Source organism: Marmota flaviventris, chromosome 12 (assembly GCF_047511675.1).
Source record: "Marmota flaviventris isolate mMarFla1 chromosome 12, mMarFla1.hap1, whole genome shotgun sequence".
NCBI classification, from domain to species: Eukaryota; Metazoa; Chordata; class Mammalia; order Rodentia; family Sciuridae; genus Marmota; species Marmota flaviventris.
The window spans coordinates 66,563,887-66,581,490 of NC_092509.1; the positions used below are offsets into that span (position 1 = coordinate 66,563,887).

General features: G+C 34.9%; 1 protein-coding gene across 1 annotated transcript in view; it reads left to right on the forward strand.

Annotated features, from left to right (window-relative positions):
* Window positions 1–17,604, forward strand: part of Ush2a (usherin) — a 770,052-nt gene that overhangs the window by 327,527 nt on the left and 424,921 nt on the right. Inside the window, exons 22-26 of the mRNA XM_071619727.1 lie at window positions 6,461–6,587; window positions 9,203–9,304; window positions 11,182–11,361; window positions 12,792–12,922; window positions 15,823–16,096. Of these exons, the coding sequence (XP_071475828.1) occupies window positions 6,461–6,587; window positions 9,203–9,304; window positions 11,182–11,361; window positions 12,792–12,922; window positions 15,823–16,096 (814 nt within the window). The remainder of the gene's footprint in view (window positions 1–6,460; window positions 6,588–9,202; window positions 9,305–11,181; window positions 11,362–12,791; window positions 12,923–15,822; window positions 16,097–17,604) is intronic.

The window sequence follows — 17,604 nt, forward strand, 5'->3', positions numbered from 1 at the left end:
TTTACTCCAAGATTTTTGACAAGGACCTGATAATTCCCTGGTTAGTGTATTGGAGGCCCTCAGTCACAAGGACTTCTGAGTGTTTCCAGGAGCTGAAGCTCCTTACAGGATGTTAACAGGGGTGCAGTGAATAAGCAAAGAAAAATTATATCACGCTGAAGCAGACCCAGCATCCCGAGAGACAGAGAGAAGATACAGTCATCACAGAAGGCAAGGCAGATGGCAACTGGGAAAAAAAAAAAAACCCAAAAATCAGTACACTAAAGTCAATTCAATTACAGAACTGAAAATATTATTTTTCATTTGAAACCTTTAAGGAGATTAATTAGAGGAGAGATACATTGAGCTTCAGATTGGTAGAATGGAAGATCAAGTTGAAGGCATTTCTCAAAGTCCATCATCAAAATAAGAAAAAATAAAGAAGATGCTACCACTGTTAAGAGATCCAAAAGAAGAACAAAAAATACATGTACAATAACAAAGTAGGTGAAAGTACATGATTTAAGAAAGAATGAACTATGAGTTTATTGAAAGAATAAGCAAAACTTATATCAAGAATGAGCAAATACTTCTATAATATCTCTATTTGCCAGACCTTATTCCAGGTGTTCAAACACACACACACACACACACACAGACACACACACACACACACACACATTAGTAGTTCTCAACAATTCTGTGAGGTAGGTACCCTTATTTTTTCTCATTTTACAGAGTCATACTATTAGTAAGGGACAGATTTTTAAACTCACACAGTTAATCTTCAAAAATGATTCTAGCAATCATGCTGTACTAGTGCTTTTTTGACAAAAAAGAAAGATATTTCTTAACATCCATAGACTCATAAAAAAAAAAATTCTACCCGTCACCCCATTGGAGGAAAATATTTCAGCAAAGCCTCTAACCAAAAGGAAAAAGAAGTTCAGAAATATCAAACAGAGAAGCAGTGGTGAATAATAAACCTAGCAATATTCAGGAAACCTAAATATTTAATGGCAGAGTGACTAGAAATTTGCTTTAGAGAACCAAATAACAATCTTTGAAATAGAAGAAAAATACAGCAAAGACCAGAAAACAGAAGCAAAACCACACACAAAGCCCCCCAAAAAGTGACTTATAATTGTCTGCTGCTAAAATTAGCAAGTTGAAGGAGATGGAAAGATGAGTGAATTGACACTTTAAAAATTTTCAGCTTAGTGGGAAGAGGGGGTAAAGAAGATGAAAGTGGTGTCATGTTTTCATAAAATAACCAAGGAAAATGTTTGGTTTTAATTGTAGAAGAATAAGTTAATTACTAGTTAGATGAAAATGCTCCCCAGAATATACAAATAAGCCATATGACAATAACACCAAAAAAGATCAAATGCTAAATTGTGAAAATCAACCAAAAAAAAATGAGAGAAAAGGAACAGTACCATTAAACAGAAGAATGTCAACAAGATATAAAAATCTGGCTCTGCTTTGCTGCCTTCAGCTTATTAATATCTGGTGATATTTAAGAAGAAGTCAGATGGAGAAAACTCTAAATCACATACATATTTGTTTATAGAACTTTTTACAATATAGGCTCATAGTTTAGTAATCCCATTTTATTTTTGAAGTAGCCCTTTGAGTTAGGTATTGTTTGCATTGGTATACTTTAGACAAAGTGGCTTAACTTGGGTCACACAGTGGATTTGTGGTAGAACTGGCACCAAGTTTAGTTTATTTCATTTCATGCAGCTTGGCTAAGAATGTATTACACTCTAGGTACAATATGCAGTCAGGCACTTGGAACACAGAAATAGGAAATGAACAGAATAACATTCATAAGAACACTGACCATAGATGGTTTGTGACAGGCTTTGAGTATTTAATAAACACACGTATGTGTGCAGACTTACACACACACACACACACACACACAAAAAAAAAAAAACATATGGAGTAAAATCTTCGGACAATTAACTCAAAAATGATGTCACCAGATCTGAAGCATGATCACCATCTGTGTTAGTTAGCTTTTCATTGAGGAGACCAAAATAACTGACAAGAACAATTTAGAGGAAGAAAAAGTTTAATTTGGGCTCAAAATTTCACAAGTTCAAGATGTGGTCAGTTGACTCTCAGCAACAAGGTGAGGCAGAACATTATGGTGGAAGGAAACATTATGGCAGAGGAAAGCTGCTCAGCTCCTGTCAGCTGGGCGTTACAGAGAGGGAGGGAACAAGGGGCCTCAGGAAAGATGCATATTCCAGGGCATGTGCCTAGTGACCCACCTCCTCTAGCATGCTCACCTGCCTACAGTTAGCACCCAATCCATTCAAACTAGGGTGTACTGATTAAGTCACAGCTTTCATACTTGTGAATATTCACACCTCTGAATATTCCTACATGGACACAGGAGATTTGGGGGAATACCTCAAACCATAATGCCATCTCCACAACACAAGTGTTCCTCTCTCTAATATATGTGATACTTTCAGACTGCAGAATAGAAGTGGAAGGAAATCAAGCAATACCTCAGTCTACTCAATCACAGTATTCTTAAGATCTTGAGAATGGCTGCCAGGAAATTCTCAGGGTCTCATTTTTCTCGTCTCCTTTATAGTGATCAGAGGGACAGGCCAGTGCAACATGATAACAAGAGTTCAGGGGAACACAGGGCATTGCCATCATTTCTGCCTTCTTACTCTTCTCTTTCACACAATCACCTCTACTGCTCCTTTCTACTAGCAGAATTATCTTTCCCAGCTGCTCCGTCTCTACCCTGTACAGCCAAATTCCAACCTATGTGTGTTTGGTAGGTGACAGCCAACTATTAATAAAGTTGTTACAGCCAGAAGTTGGGAGCTGAGGGGAGAAGGAAGAGTTGAATGATATTGGATAAGAGTATTCATATTTAGAATAAAAACTTTTCTCTACAAGGCAAAAGCAGTGTGTGTTTTTAGCACAATGACAATTTATTTTTTAAAAAGTTACTAGTTGAGGAGGATTGTGTTAGGATATATTTGAGAAAATACAATAAGATGTACTATACTAAGTACTCGAGAATCATGATGCAATCCATGCAGCAATGAGCTCAAGATGTCAAGGCTATGTCCTTCCTTACCGCAGAGGAATTTGTACCTAAAAAAGTTAACTAGACCTATTTGCTAGATTTGTAATGAAGACTCCCCTGCCCACTTATTTGTAGCTAAATTTTGAAACTGATGGAGAAAATTTTGAACTGTCTTTTTTTGTTTTACTGTTTGTTCCCATTTGAAATAGGAAAATGAATGTAGTTTCTTGTACAAAGTTATAGCTACTCTCCCTTAAATGAAGTTTAGAAGCTTGTTTTATAAGCCTTCCTTTGGTATTGAAATTATTTATATGTTAGATAGCACTTTAAGCCAGTATTAATATCTTTTGTCTTTAAGAAGACAAGATTATCTAGTTAATCTTACAATCCTCATCCTCATTTGAAGGTAATTAAGTACTCAATGTGTCTTTCCTATGTGACCATAGGATACAGTGAGGACATAGTCTATGTCTATTTTTTTTTTTATAAATATGCCCTCAAAACTTAGCACAAACCTCAGAACATAGTTGATGCTTAATGAGTATCTTTTGATGGATTGCTTGACTGCTTTTATAATTGTTGGTAAAATAGTACTCTATATAATTAAAGAAAATTATCCATTTTGGGGTTAAAATTTCCAGCTTTTAATGACTTTGTCATACTTTAGTTCTTCTTTGTTTTAATATGTCTGTTAGACACCTTACCTTTATCAGAAAACATATAATATGGTTGTTTTTAAATTCCAGTTCCTAAATCCATTCCGAAAAATTAAATTTTGAATTGTGGAAAGAGTATTTTCGGGGAATTTTATAGCTACTGTCTAGCACATAGATTTGAAGTCGTCTTGTAGTTTGCTGTTTTTGAAATATCTTAGTAAATTTGAGCAATAAATTCCTTAAATAACCTTAAATAAATAAATCTACATAGAGGACATACATATAATACCAAATATGATTACTCTTCCAATTAGCCAATGGGTTTCATTGAATAAATGCTTATGAGGAGTGGAAAAGATTATTTAAAATTGGCTATGTTTTCATGTATGATGGACTGAGTATTTAAAACCATTGTTAAGAGACACAAGTAAATTAATTGCAACTTTAATTGCTATTTTTTTATTGTCTCTAACAATTTGGTATAATCTTATCCTTTATTTGGTTAATTACAGTTTTGAGTATACTTGATCAGATGATATTTTATTGACTTGTAATGGTCCATCGTTGTCACTTAAGTGTTCTATGTTCAGTGACATTAAGAGAAAATCCATAGAATATTCTGTTTTTGCTTAGAATAAAGCTGTGAAAGTGAAAACTTTCGGATAATTCTGACTAGCATCTCTTTAATGCATCTGGTATTTTTCACATGAAAAGAGCAAACTGTGTAAGATGATACCAGAAATGACCACAGAATTATTATTAAATTGGGGAACAGGGCTGGGAAGAATCTTATAACCATCATCAAAGAATAATATTCTATGAATAAAAGCAAGTTTGGCATACTGTGTGTATAGATTATGTACTTGGATGTGTCTCCAAAAAATGTGATTTCTGACACAGAGAAGTATTAATGCTTCAGATTGTTGCCAAACAAAATATGAAGAACCACTTATTCAGACACCTGATCTTTAGAATGCAGCATCGTTTGTAACAATTTTAACGCTAACTAAGTACACTTTGATGAGACAGCATTTAATAAAATGCTCATTAATTTCATCATTAGCAAGGGTATGCTAAGAAGTAAGCCAGTTTCTTATGTCACGCCCAATTAGCATCCCATGCTAGTAATCCCATTAGTATTGTTGAATTCACTAATGGAAAAACTAATGGGCATGCTACCAGGGCACATTAATTGGGCACGACACCAGTTCTGGTTTTAATTATTAAACTACGATAATGAAATGTGTGTTTGTAAAATATTAAAATGTTGAAATAGGGCTGAAGAAAATAAAAGAGTATGTAGAAGAAAACAAATATAAGGAAAGTCAGTCTACAAAAATTCAAGACTAGAAAATAAACTTACCAAATGGTGATGTTTCTAGCTGACCGAGTTGTCTATAAAAGTTGGGATATTGTCCATGTGAGAAGCACCCCACTCATACTCATGGGAAATTAAAAACTGGTTTTCTTTTTTTTTTTTTTTTACCTTTGGTAACATGAAATTCTGTTTGTCATACATGTTGTCAAGTCCATTAGGAGGCCTGACAGGAGCCAATTAAATGCGTAGAATGGACATGTTATATCACTGAAACTATTTAGGGAAATATCAACAGAAATGTTATAGTAAAGTTGCTGTGGTTAACATGATACCTTTCATTGTATAAATCTTTAGTTTTATTACATCAGATAATTATCAATAATCTCTTAAGGAAAATGTACAGTACAACTGTTATATCTACTTAAACATTTTGGGTAATTAAAAAAATTTTGCCATATTTTACCTAGCCTTATTTTAGTCTTTAAAACATATTTATTGGGATGAGGTTTGTTTTTGCCAGGTAAATCTACTTTATTAAGTAAGACATTAATTTATTTTTGTTTAGAAATTTTAGATTAATTTTTGTTTTTTCTTTAATACATAGTGAATAATATTGGTGATGAAGTTGGAATTTCTTTTCTACTCTTGTTTATTTGCTCAGACTAAAATGATTACCATTGTGTTCACCATAACCTAATGAAAAAGGGTTTACTTAGCTCTAAACTGCTAAGGTGGCAGTTTTTCATTTCTTTTTCTTTGTTTCCTTACTCTTGCCTCTTCTTGCTCATCTCTCTTTACGATATCGATATCTGCCATTTGTAGGTCTTATCCACGTAGGGATACATTTTTAACTATGGTATTATTACCTTAACTAGGGCTATAAATGCTAGATTTTTAAACCACAAAGTTTTGTGCACTAAATTTAACTCCACACTTAAGTTTAATGTATTAATTACTCACTAATTTTTAATGTGACTCTCATTCCACCCTGTTATTAATAGTTCAGTGAAGGTAAGAGCAACTAATTTGCCCGACGTTTCTCTATCTTTAGAAACAATTTTCAGTGCTCTCTAAATTAGTTTTAAATTCTTATTTTTTCATAGTTCCACCAATGAAAATTAAAACCTAAAATATTAAATTATAAAACTCAATACCTTTCTGATGAACATGGGATACTCATAATTCAAGTACCTTTGTAAGAGATTCCTATTCCAAAGAGAAGTTTTATTTTTCAGATTTTGGCACTGTGGCCCAGAGATGTACATCACAGGAAAACCAGAATGATGTTGGACATCAACTTTAATGTGCAGTTCTGTTTTAATCATATGCCTGCCTACATCAGGATCATAATGTTGAAATTTGTAAACTGGTTTACAACAAATGAACAAGTGTCTTTGTACCATTGCAGAAACATTCATTCATTCATTCATTCATTCTCTTAAGGGATCCTCAGTGGAAGTTACCACAACTAATGATCATGGTAAACAATATAGCGATGGCAAATGGCATGAAATAATTGCTATTAGGCATCAGGCTTTTGGCCAAATCATTCTAGATGGGAAGTACACAGGTAAGCACTTCTTTGTGTATAAAAGTAGTTCTATTGATACTAATGGTGTTGCCATATTTTTGGCTATTTGTATTTCTAGGTTTCTCCTCTCACCATAATCTTACTAAATTTCATCTAAATTGCTGTCAAAAGTTTCTTCTGAATATTCCTAAAATGATTAAGTTTATCAACTGGTTTCTCTTTCATAGAGGGGCTTCACTAAAGCAAAATAAAGAACTAGATCACTGGTGGTCACTGTAGCTTGCCTATTCTCTAAAATTTTCAAGGGCCTTTAGTTCTCTTACATGTTTTAGTCAGCTTTTTTGCTGGTATAGCTAAAAGACCTGACCAGAACAATTAGGGGAGAAAATATTTATTTTGGGGCTCATGGTTTCAGAGGTCTCAGTACACAGAAGACCGGCCCCATTTCTCAGGGTCTGAGATGAAACATCATTTGTGAACAGTACGGTGGGGGAATGCATCTCAGGATATTATCAGGAAGCAGAGAGAGACTCTACTCACCAGATATAAATATATACTGCAAAGCCATGGGCCCAATTACCCATCTCCTCCAGCCATGCCCTACCTGCCTTCAGTTACTACTCAGTTAATCCCTTTTGGGGCATTAATTCACTGTTTGGGCCAATGCTTACAAAACCAAATCATTTCACCTTTAAAATTTCCTGTGTTGTCTCACATGTGTGCTTTTGGGGGACACCTCAGATCCAAACCATAACACTTGTGTGACTTTGGCTTCCAGAAGGCAAAGAGAGTAAAACAGTTATCTTCATTTAGAGATGAGGAAATCAAGCCTCAGAAAAGTTAAATAATTTCTCTCAGTTTATCCAGTTGATAGCGGCATTCTTTGCACACATACCCTGTCTTTGCACATTTTATTTTTCTTTCCAGCTTACTTCCACTAGTATCCTCATGTAACTATAAGAATTATTTTACCTGACTAATGATGAAGGCTTTTAATTAACTCATTTAGAATATGTGTAATTTTTTTTGAGCGCCTACTATGTCCCAGGCACTACTGTAGGTACTCTGGATACTGAGAGCAAATAGAATTTTTTAGAGTTTACATTTTGCAGGGGAGTTGGTTGGAGGTAGAAGATAGAGTAAATAAAGATTAAACAAGTATCCAGTGGTGATAGATCCTGAGAAAGGGCAAGCAGGGTAAGAGGGAAAGTGTATCTGTTTTTATGGGTCTGAGCATCAGTGTTAGAGGTATACATGTGTGCTGGGAGGAGTGTTAAATAATATATAGAACTGTTAGGGAAGACCTCTTTGAGAAGGTGGTATTTGAGCAGAGACCTAAAGGGAAGAAGCAGTGACCCAGGCAAATGCCCAGTGAAAGAATGTTTTGAACCAAGAGCACAGCATATATCAGAGCCCTGTGATGGGAGCCTACCTTAGGAGGCATGTCACAGACCAATAACGACCAGTTTGGGAAAGAGGGAGTGAAAGGATTAGTGATGGGACATGAGGTCAGAGGCTAAATAATATAGGGCCTTGAGGGTTTTTACATAAAAGGAAATCTTTGGGGGATTTTGAGAAAGGCTTCTCTGTTCAGAATAAGGGCAAAAACATGGACATGGAGACCAATTAATAGACTTCTACAATAACTCTCTGTTAACTCAGGCATGAAATAATGGTGACTGAAACCAGGGAGGTCACTGTGGATAAAATAAGAAGTGGTCATATTCTGGTTATATTGAACATGTCAAATTAACAAGATCTGATAATGAAATTGAGGGAGAACAAGAGCTCACAAACTACAACCTGTGGACTAAATTAGTTCATACCTGTTTTTATAAATAAAAGTGTATTAGATCATAACTATACCCATTCATTTATGTTTTTATCTATGACTACTTGTTGCTGAATAGTCTACAAAGATACCATCTGGCCCTTGATGACTATTGCTAGTCCTGCAAGTAACGTGGTTGCCAGGTATGGGGCCTGCATGACTGGAAGAATGTAGTGGCCAAAATGATGGTGTGCAAGACGGTGAGAGAAGAAAGTTTGAGATGTTCAGAGTTCAGGTTTTAGCATGTTATATGCTAGGTATCCGTGGATATCCAAGTGGGGATACCAAATAGGCTGTTGGACATAAAATTATGTATTTGGAAAAGAGGTCCAGACTGGGAATACAATCAGGATTTGTTGGCTAAGGATGTTATCTAAAACCAGGGGATCAGATGTAGTTAGGGGTAATTCTTGTGTGTTGGTATCTGCAAAAATTAAAATAACAAACTTTCTCTTTCCTCCCAAAGAAGGAGAGAGGTAGATAAAAATCTTAATGGGGTGTTAATATTACTATGAAACAGCTGAGGATCTAGGCCTCTCTGGTCTTTGGCCTTGGTAGTTTGAACTGATTTTCAGTCCACCATTCAGCCCCCTAGAGGACGCTGGGAGTCCAACTAGGTAGAGAAAGGAAGAGGTCCAATAAAGAAGGAGATGGTCATTTCAACATCAGGAAGGGAATCAGTGAAGAAAAGTAGGAACAAACCCAGAGGAAGAAGAATAAAAACAGGGTAGTGTCCCAAAGCTGGGTGAAAGTCTATCACTTGTTAATTTGGGAGAAATAGATTAACCTGCTAAAGTTGGGGTTCTGATCTCATTTTCTGCAGGTTCCTCCACCTCTCTGAATGGTAGTAGTATAATTGGAGATAACACAGGAGTGTTTGTGGGAGGGCTGCCGCAAGGTTACACCATCCTCAGGAAGGATCCTGGTGAGTTTAGTAAGGTATAGGATTATATGTTGTCACCAAAACTTAGAATAGAATCAATGTAACATTACTTCAAAGTGTGAATAAGTATTGTTTGCTATCTCATGTTGTGTTTTTCATCCATATTTCTAAAATTTACCTTAGGCTTCTTCTTTGTTAAAGAAACCATATTTGTATTTATCTTGTTAGTACCCATTGCTTGGTATAAAATTTGAAGTTCAGTAATGTTTGCTGAAATGAATTGCACTAATTTCACTCAAATATATATTATTTTAGGACTTATGTAAGAATTTTTCTAAAATTATAAATTCATTGTAAATAATGCAAATATAGACGTGTAAGCCTGATTTGTACTCTAGAGTGAGGAAGATTCCCTGACCATCACCAAACCAATCCCTATTTATAGATGATGGACATATGGTCTTTGTTACAATAGAAGGTATTGATATGTAACAGATAACTCCAACCAAATGCCACAAGTACCATAATTGAGGTTTTAACAAAGCAATTTTCCTATTTTAGGGACAAGAGAACAAAAGCATTCTCTAAAAAATACCTAACTAAAACTAACATGAACTGAACCTTAGGCAGAAAAATAACCCCCCTTAGTGGTTCTAGGATCTTTTCCAAGTCCTCGTTGAGAATCACAATGTGGTCTCCCCGCCACAAATATGTATTAGAAATTTATAGCATAGATGTCACAAAGAAGCTCAAACACAGATAAGTATAACTTGTTGATGGCTGGTGGTATTCATAGAATCATGGAGAAGAAGATCAAAAGGCATATAGAGCTTTTGGTGGGGTTTGGGGAGTAGTATGGTTATTAGGAAATGCTCTAGCAGAGAGAGGATTTTCATTACCTAATTTAGACTGGTAGAGAAATTTCTCTAAAATGCACATACATATATAGCATTTTTTAAAAAATTTTGTTCTTTTGCTTTTAGGACAATGGCAGGTCCAGATACCAAATGAAAAGAATACCATTCTACCAAATTCCTCTACCATACAAGATATATCTCCAATTAGAAATAATTGATTTCATGTTGTGTATATAAATAAATAAACAAATAGATTGATTGGTTGATTGATTGATTGATATAGGGATCAAACTCAGGTTCTCACATTTACCAGGCATAAATTGGCCTTGAGATCTTTGCTGGTAAATACTTTCCCTAGAATCAAGTCACAAACTCAAAGCTGAGATCAAGACTTGCATCCACCAAGAAGGACATAGCTTTCGGGAATGTGACCTCATTGACATGTGCTCTCTTCCTGTTGCTATTTTTCTTTCTCTCATTAAAACTCTCATCTGCTCACTTTCTCTCCTAGTCTCTGGTTTTCACGGATTTGATATACTCATAAACATCCACTTGGTCTGAAAAGTTCCAAATTTAAGATCACTGTTATACAAATTCTTAAAAGTGTAATCATATTATTGATTTACTTGGATAATAAATTGATTTGTGATGATGTGGGAACTACACTTTAAACTATATATTTCATAATCACACTTCCTTCAAACCTTAGTTACTTGTAAACATTGTTATATCACTCTTTAAGGCTTATGGAAGTTGTAATTTCTGTGTTACTTAAAAAGGAAATATTCTTACCAGCACTGTAAAACCAATTTTTTTGCATAAATATCTATTTATGCAGATTTGGTGGCTTTGAACCAGTGTTAAAAACATAACAGCTATTATTGACCATAGCAGATTGTGTGGTGTTTACATGAATTATTAGAGGTTTACAATAAATAGGTGGTGAGGGTTATTGGCTATTGCCTATTTCTTTGATATTAATGGCACATAGAATTAATTTCTTGAAAAGAATATTTCAAAATACATCATGTGCATTTTATTAATACTTATCAACTTTTCCAGAGATAATCCAAAAGAGTTTTGTGGGCTGTCTCAAGGATGTGTATTTTATGAAGAAGTACAATCCCTCTGCTATTTGGGAACCCCTGAATTGGCAGAGTTCTGAAGAGCAATTCAATGTGTATAATAGCTGGGAGGGATGCCCTGCTTCATTAAATGAGGGTGCCCAGTTTCTAGGAGCAGGTAAGGTTCTAAAATCGACATTGATTGTTGTTTATCATGTGCATTAGTCTGTTTTCCATCATTAGGACAAAAAGGAAAAGGTTTATTTTGGCTCACAGTTTTAGAGATTCCAGTCCGTTGTCAGTTGCTCCTGTATGTTTGCACCTGTGCATGGGAAGCAGCACAGGTGGAAGTATCTGGTGGGGCAAAACCACTCACCTGTCATTAGGAAGCAAAGAATAAAGAGAGGCCAGGGTTCCAGAGTCCCCTTCAAGGGAACCCTCCAAGTGACTAAAAACCTTCCACTAGACTCCACCTCTTAAGGTTTTGGCCACCTTGGATTGCACTGCTCTGGGGAAACAGCCCTTTAACCCATGGGACTTTGGGGCATGATCAAGATCCAAACTATAGCAGCATGTACATTCTATGATTAGCATAATTTAATTTCTCCTGATTACTTTGACCTCCTATGAACTCAGTACCACAGAAATGCCTAGTTGTGTCATAATGCTCAGAAATATAATACCAGTCTGAATGTGTAATATACATTGTAAGATTCCTAAGTATGTATTTGCATGTAACATCTTTGGTGGCCCACACAGTTCTTTGTTTCCATATGTTAGTGTCACAGATGTCTAGTTGCAAACCAGCTGTTTGAAAATAGGAATGCTGTTTGACTTTGAAAGATGTTTCCAAAGAGATTTGTTGACTAGGTTAATTCAAAATACCTGTTTATCTCATTATGTAGATGAGCAGTATTCATAAAGTGTAAAATGTCAGCTATATAATGAGCTAGGTAGGCCAAAGAGAGAGAGAGAGAGAGAGAGAGAGAGAGAGAGAAAGTAGAATGTCAGAGCCATTGCTCCAAAGGCTTCAGCAAAAGGTGAGATCTACTGTTCATGACATACACACCTGTGGCCCAGTCTCTGCCAAGATGACCATGAAGGGGCTGAGCAGTAGCCATTGGACTGGATCATGGTGGTTTGGTGGACACTGCTTACTCTTCAAATAAAAGCCAATCTTGGCCTTCTATATCAGTAACTAAGTTGGCTACTTATTCAGCTTTTTTAACTGCCTTCAGAACAGAAAAGGATGTGATATGAATAATATAATACAAATTGTGTACTTCATTTTTCTCATCCATTCCATTATTCCATTTTTCTTAGTTAGTGCAATGACTTATTATCAATGCTCCCATGAAACAGTAAGATCTTTAAATGCTATAGACTATTACATGATTTTAAGAGAGTAAATGGCTTCATCTTAAAAGCTATTTCAAGTTCATTCTGCCTCTTACGTAAAATTACAAGAGGGATTTGATAACGATGATTTGTACATTTTTTTGTGAGACATTTTCACAATAACAGTGTATGTCCTACAGTCTTACAAAACTTGCAATGCTAGAGATGCTGTTTACACCTACTAACATGTACATATTCTTGTCTTTAAAGGGTTCCTGGAACTTTATTCACACATATTTCATGGTGGAATGGACTTTGAGATTTCCCTTCAGTTCAGAACAGACCAGTTGAATGGATTGCTGCTTTTCACTTACAATAAAAATGGACCTGATTTTCTTGCTGTATGTTATTTAATTAAATTTACTTTAAAACATCAGACCCAACTTTGAACAAGATAAACCATGTTTTAGACGGAATTAGACCAAATCGGGATTTCTTTTACTATTTTATTTTTATTTTCATGTTTTTCCTCTAGTATTTCTTAGTTTTAGAGTCCTGTGAAACATTTTATACTTTAGGATTATAATCACTTTAAAAAATGACAGTACTGTGAAAATTTTAATTTAAACTGAACAGATATATAAGGTATTATGAAAATCCAATTTTATTTCCCAATATATGAAAAGTATAATCTCTTTTATTATCTTTTGATGCAGTTTCAAAAGAATATACTTAATATATATTTCACATTATGTCTATGTACATATGATAAAGATATAACACAAGGAACATTTATAAGTGTACCATTCAACCCATGAACTAAATTATTGTAGTTCTTTTGTTTCTGTTAGGCTCTCTCCTATCTTGTTTCTCTATCTCCCATCAGAGGCAATGTACAATCAGAATAGTGTGTTTATTATTACTTTGAATTTTATAGTTTAAATACCACATATAAAACTCCAGAAAATATTGTTTTTGAAATTTATAAAAGTGGTATTATACTCTAAGCAATTCCTGTCTATATACTGTTTCTGGGTCATTCATGCATTTTCAGGGCCATGCAATATACCTCTACTCTTTTCTGTGATGCTTTGTTTGTTTCTATGTGTCTACTATGGTAAATACAACTGCCATGAGCATTTTTATGCACTTATCTAAATGTATTAAGCAAGTGTAACTGCTTCTACTTGCTTTTACTAATTCAATCAATTGCCAACCAATCATAACTATTATTAAAAAGTTGACTTTAGGGGTTGGGATTGTGGCTCAGTGGTAAAGTGCTTGCCTAGTACGTGTGAGGTGCTAGGTTCAATCCTCAGCACCACATAAAAATAAATAAATAAAATAAAGGTATTGTGTCCAACTGCAATTAAAAAAAAGTTGTCTTTATAAGAGAAGTTCTTTACAAGTACTAACCTGGAAATAAGAGAAAATTATGGACATCTTACCCTCAGATTTTTAATATCTGGGCAAATAGGCAATAAAATGTGTCTTGTGATTTTAGGATTCTAAGGTATTTTCAATTCATAGGTTTTTTGCTTTCTAGTTTATATGTCAATTTTGCTAATAAGGTAAATGGAAATTTAACCATTTGTGACATTTCTTAAAATTTGTGCTTGATTTCAAGTATTGTTCTATTGTTTATTATTGGTTTCTTCCTCTGGAATGAGGTTTCTATGAACACATGGACCTCAGCTCTCTTCATTACAGTTGTGTCCTTACTGCCTAACCCTTGTCAATTACTACATACACAATAAATATTGTTGGATGGGTACTACCCACATATATACTCTCTTATTTCCCTGGGTACCCCCCCCCCTCTCTTTCTCTCTCTCTCTCTCTCTCTCTCTCTCTCTCTCTCTCTCTCTCTCTCTCTCTTTTTTGGTGGACCTTGTACATATGAAGCAAGCACTCTACCAACTGAGCTATATCCCCAGACCCAGGAGTAACTTTCTTTAACCTCATATGTCCATTCCATTGTGCGTGTTAGCCTTCCTCCTTGTAGAACCCTCCATGAGGCTTTTATATTTGGGGAGTAGGGTGGTACCAGGGATTGAACTCAGGAGCACTAGACCACTGCATCTCTGAGCCATATCCCCAGCCCTATTTTGTATTTTATTTAGAGATGGTCTCACTGAGTTGCTTAGCACCTTGCCATTGCTGAGGCTGGCTTTGAACTTGCCATCTCCCTGTCTCAGACACATGAGCTGATAGGATTATAGGTGTGTGCCACCATATCTGGCTCCATACTTCTTTAAACCTTACTTTAAATCTTCCCAGATTTCTAGGGAATAAAATGCATATCTGGTCTCTGTTCCCATGGTACCTCATCCATATGTTAGTTATTGAATTGGTACTATATGTTTACCTCTACTACTAATGTGATTCCTGGGAACCATGTTTGTCTTAGAGCAGCAGGTATGTGAACATAATTAGGGATTCAGCATTTATTGAATAAAGGGTAATTAAATGAATGCTTACCTGAAGTACTTCATGAATATGATATTTATATAGAAAAACATAATAATTTTACCTGGTCTTTTTTATTTGCACAATATTTTAACTCTCCTATGGTAGCTAATTGAACTTTTAATGAAATAAAAAACATGATAGGTAAAATTATCATATGACATTTGAAAGAACACATACAAATATATTTCCTTTACTACGAAAATTTGAGTGAGATATGTTTGCATTAGGAAATGTCAAATTAATCTAAAAGAATACACATAAAAGCAATTATGTTAGAGATTTAGAATAAGGCTGAAATATTGAATCAAAATATATCTTACAGATTTGAAATTGAGTTCACTAACCAGTTAAAATAAGCTTCATCAAGCTTGACATTTCATTTTCTTATTGTCTCATTATATTTTCCCCCAAATTAAATTGACATATGAAGTAGTATTTTCCCATTTTCTAAAAACTCAAATATAGAGTCATAGTTCAAGCTGTTCTTTTATCTTCAATTGTTCAGTCACTTATCCTAGGATTTAGTCTTTTAACTATGCTTTTATTAAAAAAAAAAAGCTTAATCGGACATAATATCACATCACAAAATACAATCATTACTGGGTATGAATTTGTTGTACTCAATACAACATTGTTCATGCTAATAGTAAACTTTCAAAGTATTTTATTATATATCACTCCAGTTCTACTTAGGATACAGTGAAACACTTCTACAGAGTTGTTTTAGGGAAAGTTCTTTTTCTTCAAGAAATTAAACTTCTGTTCTCTTCCAAACTGCCCTTCTGCAGCCTTTGTATAGACCTATTTTCTTTTTTAATATGGAATACAGGTGGAGCTGAAGAGTGGAATGTTGAGCTTCCGGTTAAATGCCAATCTTACCTTTGCACAAGTGGATCTATGGCTAGGACTGACCTACTGTGATGGAAAGTGGAATAAAGTCATTGTTAAAAAGAAAGGCTCTGTCATAGCAGCAAGCGTGAATGAGCTGACGGAGCATTCAGCTGGTTCCAGAGCTGAGCCTCTGCTGGTGAATTCACCTGTCTATGTGGGAGGAATCCCACGGGAGTTGTGGAACTCTTACAGGCAGTTGAGTTTGGAACAAGGTAAATTCCCTCTAGTGAAATCCACAGGCTGGTATGGCTCTGGTTCTGCCAAATTTGATGGTTCTGTGCTTCAAGATATGGCAATAAACTCAGGCTCAAAGTAAGACCCACCAGCACCCTCTCCCTTTTATGGAGAATTTTAAGTCCTAAAAACAACCACGAAATACTTCTAGAAATAGTTTTCTGTATGCTATCATACGATTTATAATCATTATATTTATTCTAGCATGTCCTCAACAACTATAATTGATATATACATACATAAAAGTAATTATATACATATTACATGTCATTTTGTTTATATTATTATGTGACTATAATTCCACATATTATACATAATACTATAAATATATTTCCTCCCACATTTTCCATGAAAACACATGTGGTTCTAGTATTTTTTTTTTTGGATACTGATAAGTATCTACATTTTCATATCTAAAAAATGAAATTGGTAGGCACAACTAGCAATAATGGCAAATTTATTTATTTTTCTCTCTGAATAAATGCAAATTGTCTACATCCTTTCACCACTACAGTTTTCATGCAGAAAAAAAAAAAACACATGAATGTGTGGGTTTATTTGAATTCCAAACACTTGTACGAAATTTACATATTGTTGATTATTAATAACCATCAGAGAAAGGAAAGGGCATTATTTATAACTAAAGCAAAACTTTAACTCATGTAAGTTTGAAGGTAATTGAGACATTATTAACTTAAAAAGCTAGCCATGTCTGAGTGCATTGTGTATGGCAGGCATGGTTCTGAGAGCTTTGATTGAGAAGCGAGTTGGTTCTTCTTAAGAAGCTCATGAGTTAGGCACTGCTATTCATTGTATCATCTGTTTTACAGATGAGGAAACTGAAAAGTGCAAAGAAAAATAGCTTGCCTAAGGTCAGGTGGCTACTTAGCTGACAGTGAGACAGTAAGTCTCCTAGTCAACTTGATGTCACTGTCCGTTCTCCTGATTACAGTTAAGCATTCCCATTTAGGGATCATTGGGTGCTGTTCCTCTCTCAAATGGAGAGAGCACTGTAATACCTAGAGTGTGACCAAGCACGCTCTCATGTAGAAAATATTCTCTGTGTCTTTTAAAATCTATGTACCGTGAATGGTTAAAATTTCCATGAAGCAGTCTTTGCCTATTTGGTAAGTACATAAAGATTTAAATGCCTTTGAATAGAAAATATATGGCAAGCTCTAAGGAGACTTTTAGAAGGGTAGTAGTAAGGAGTTAATGAATAACTGGGGTGTAAGACAGTAATGACATTTTCGAGGCACTTAAGATGTAACAGCGGCTAAAAATATTACATTCATATAAGAGCTTCTCCAGGTTTTCAGGTTTCTGAGGTTAGAAAGAACTTGAAAACTCTTTGTAGGAGTGAGATATTTGATCCTGTTTATATCTAGGGGGAAAAAACACACATATCTAGGCTTGTGCTTTTGAATTACACCTAAACCCATAATTATTGATTGTCCTGGAGACTTGGATAAAGTGAAATTGTAAG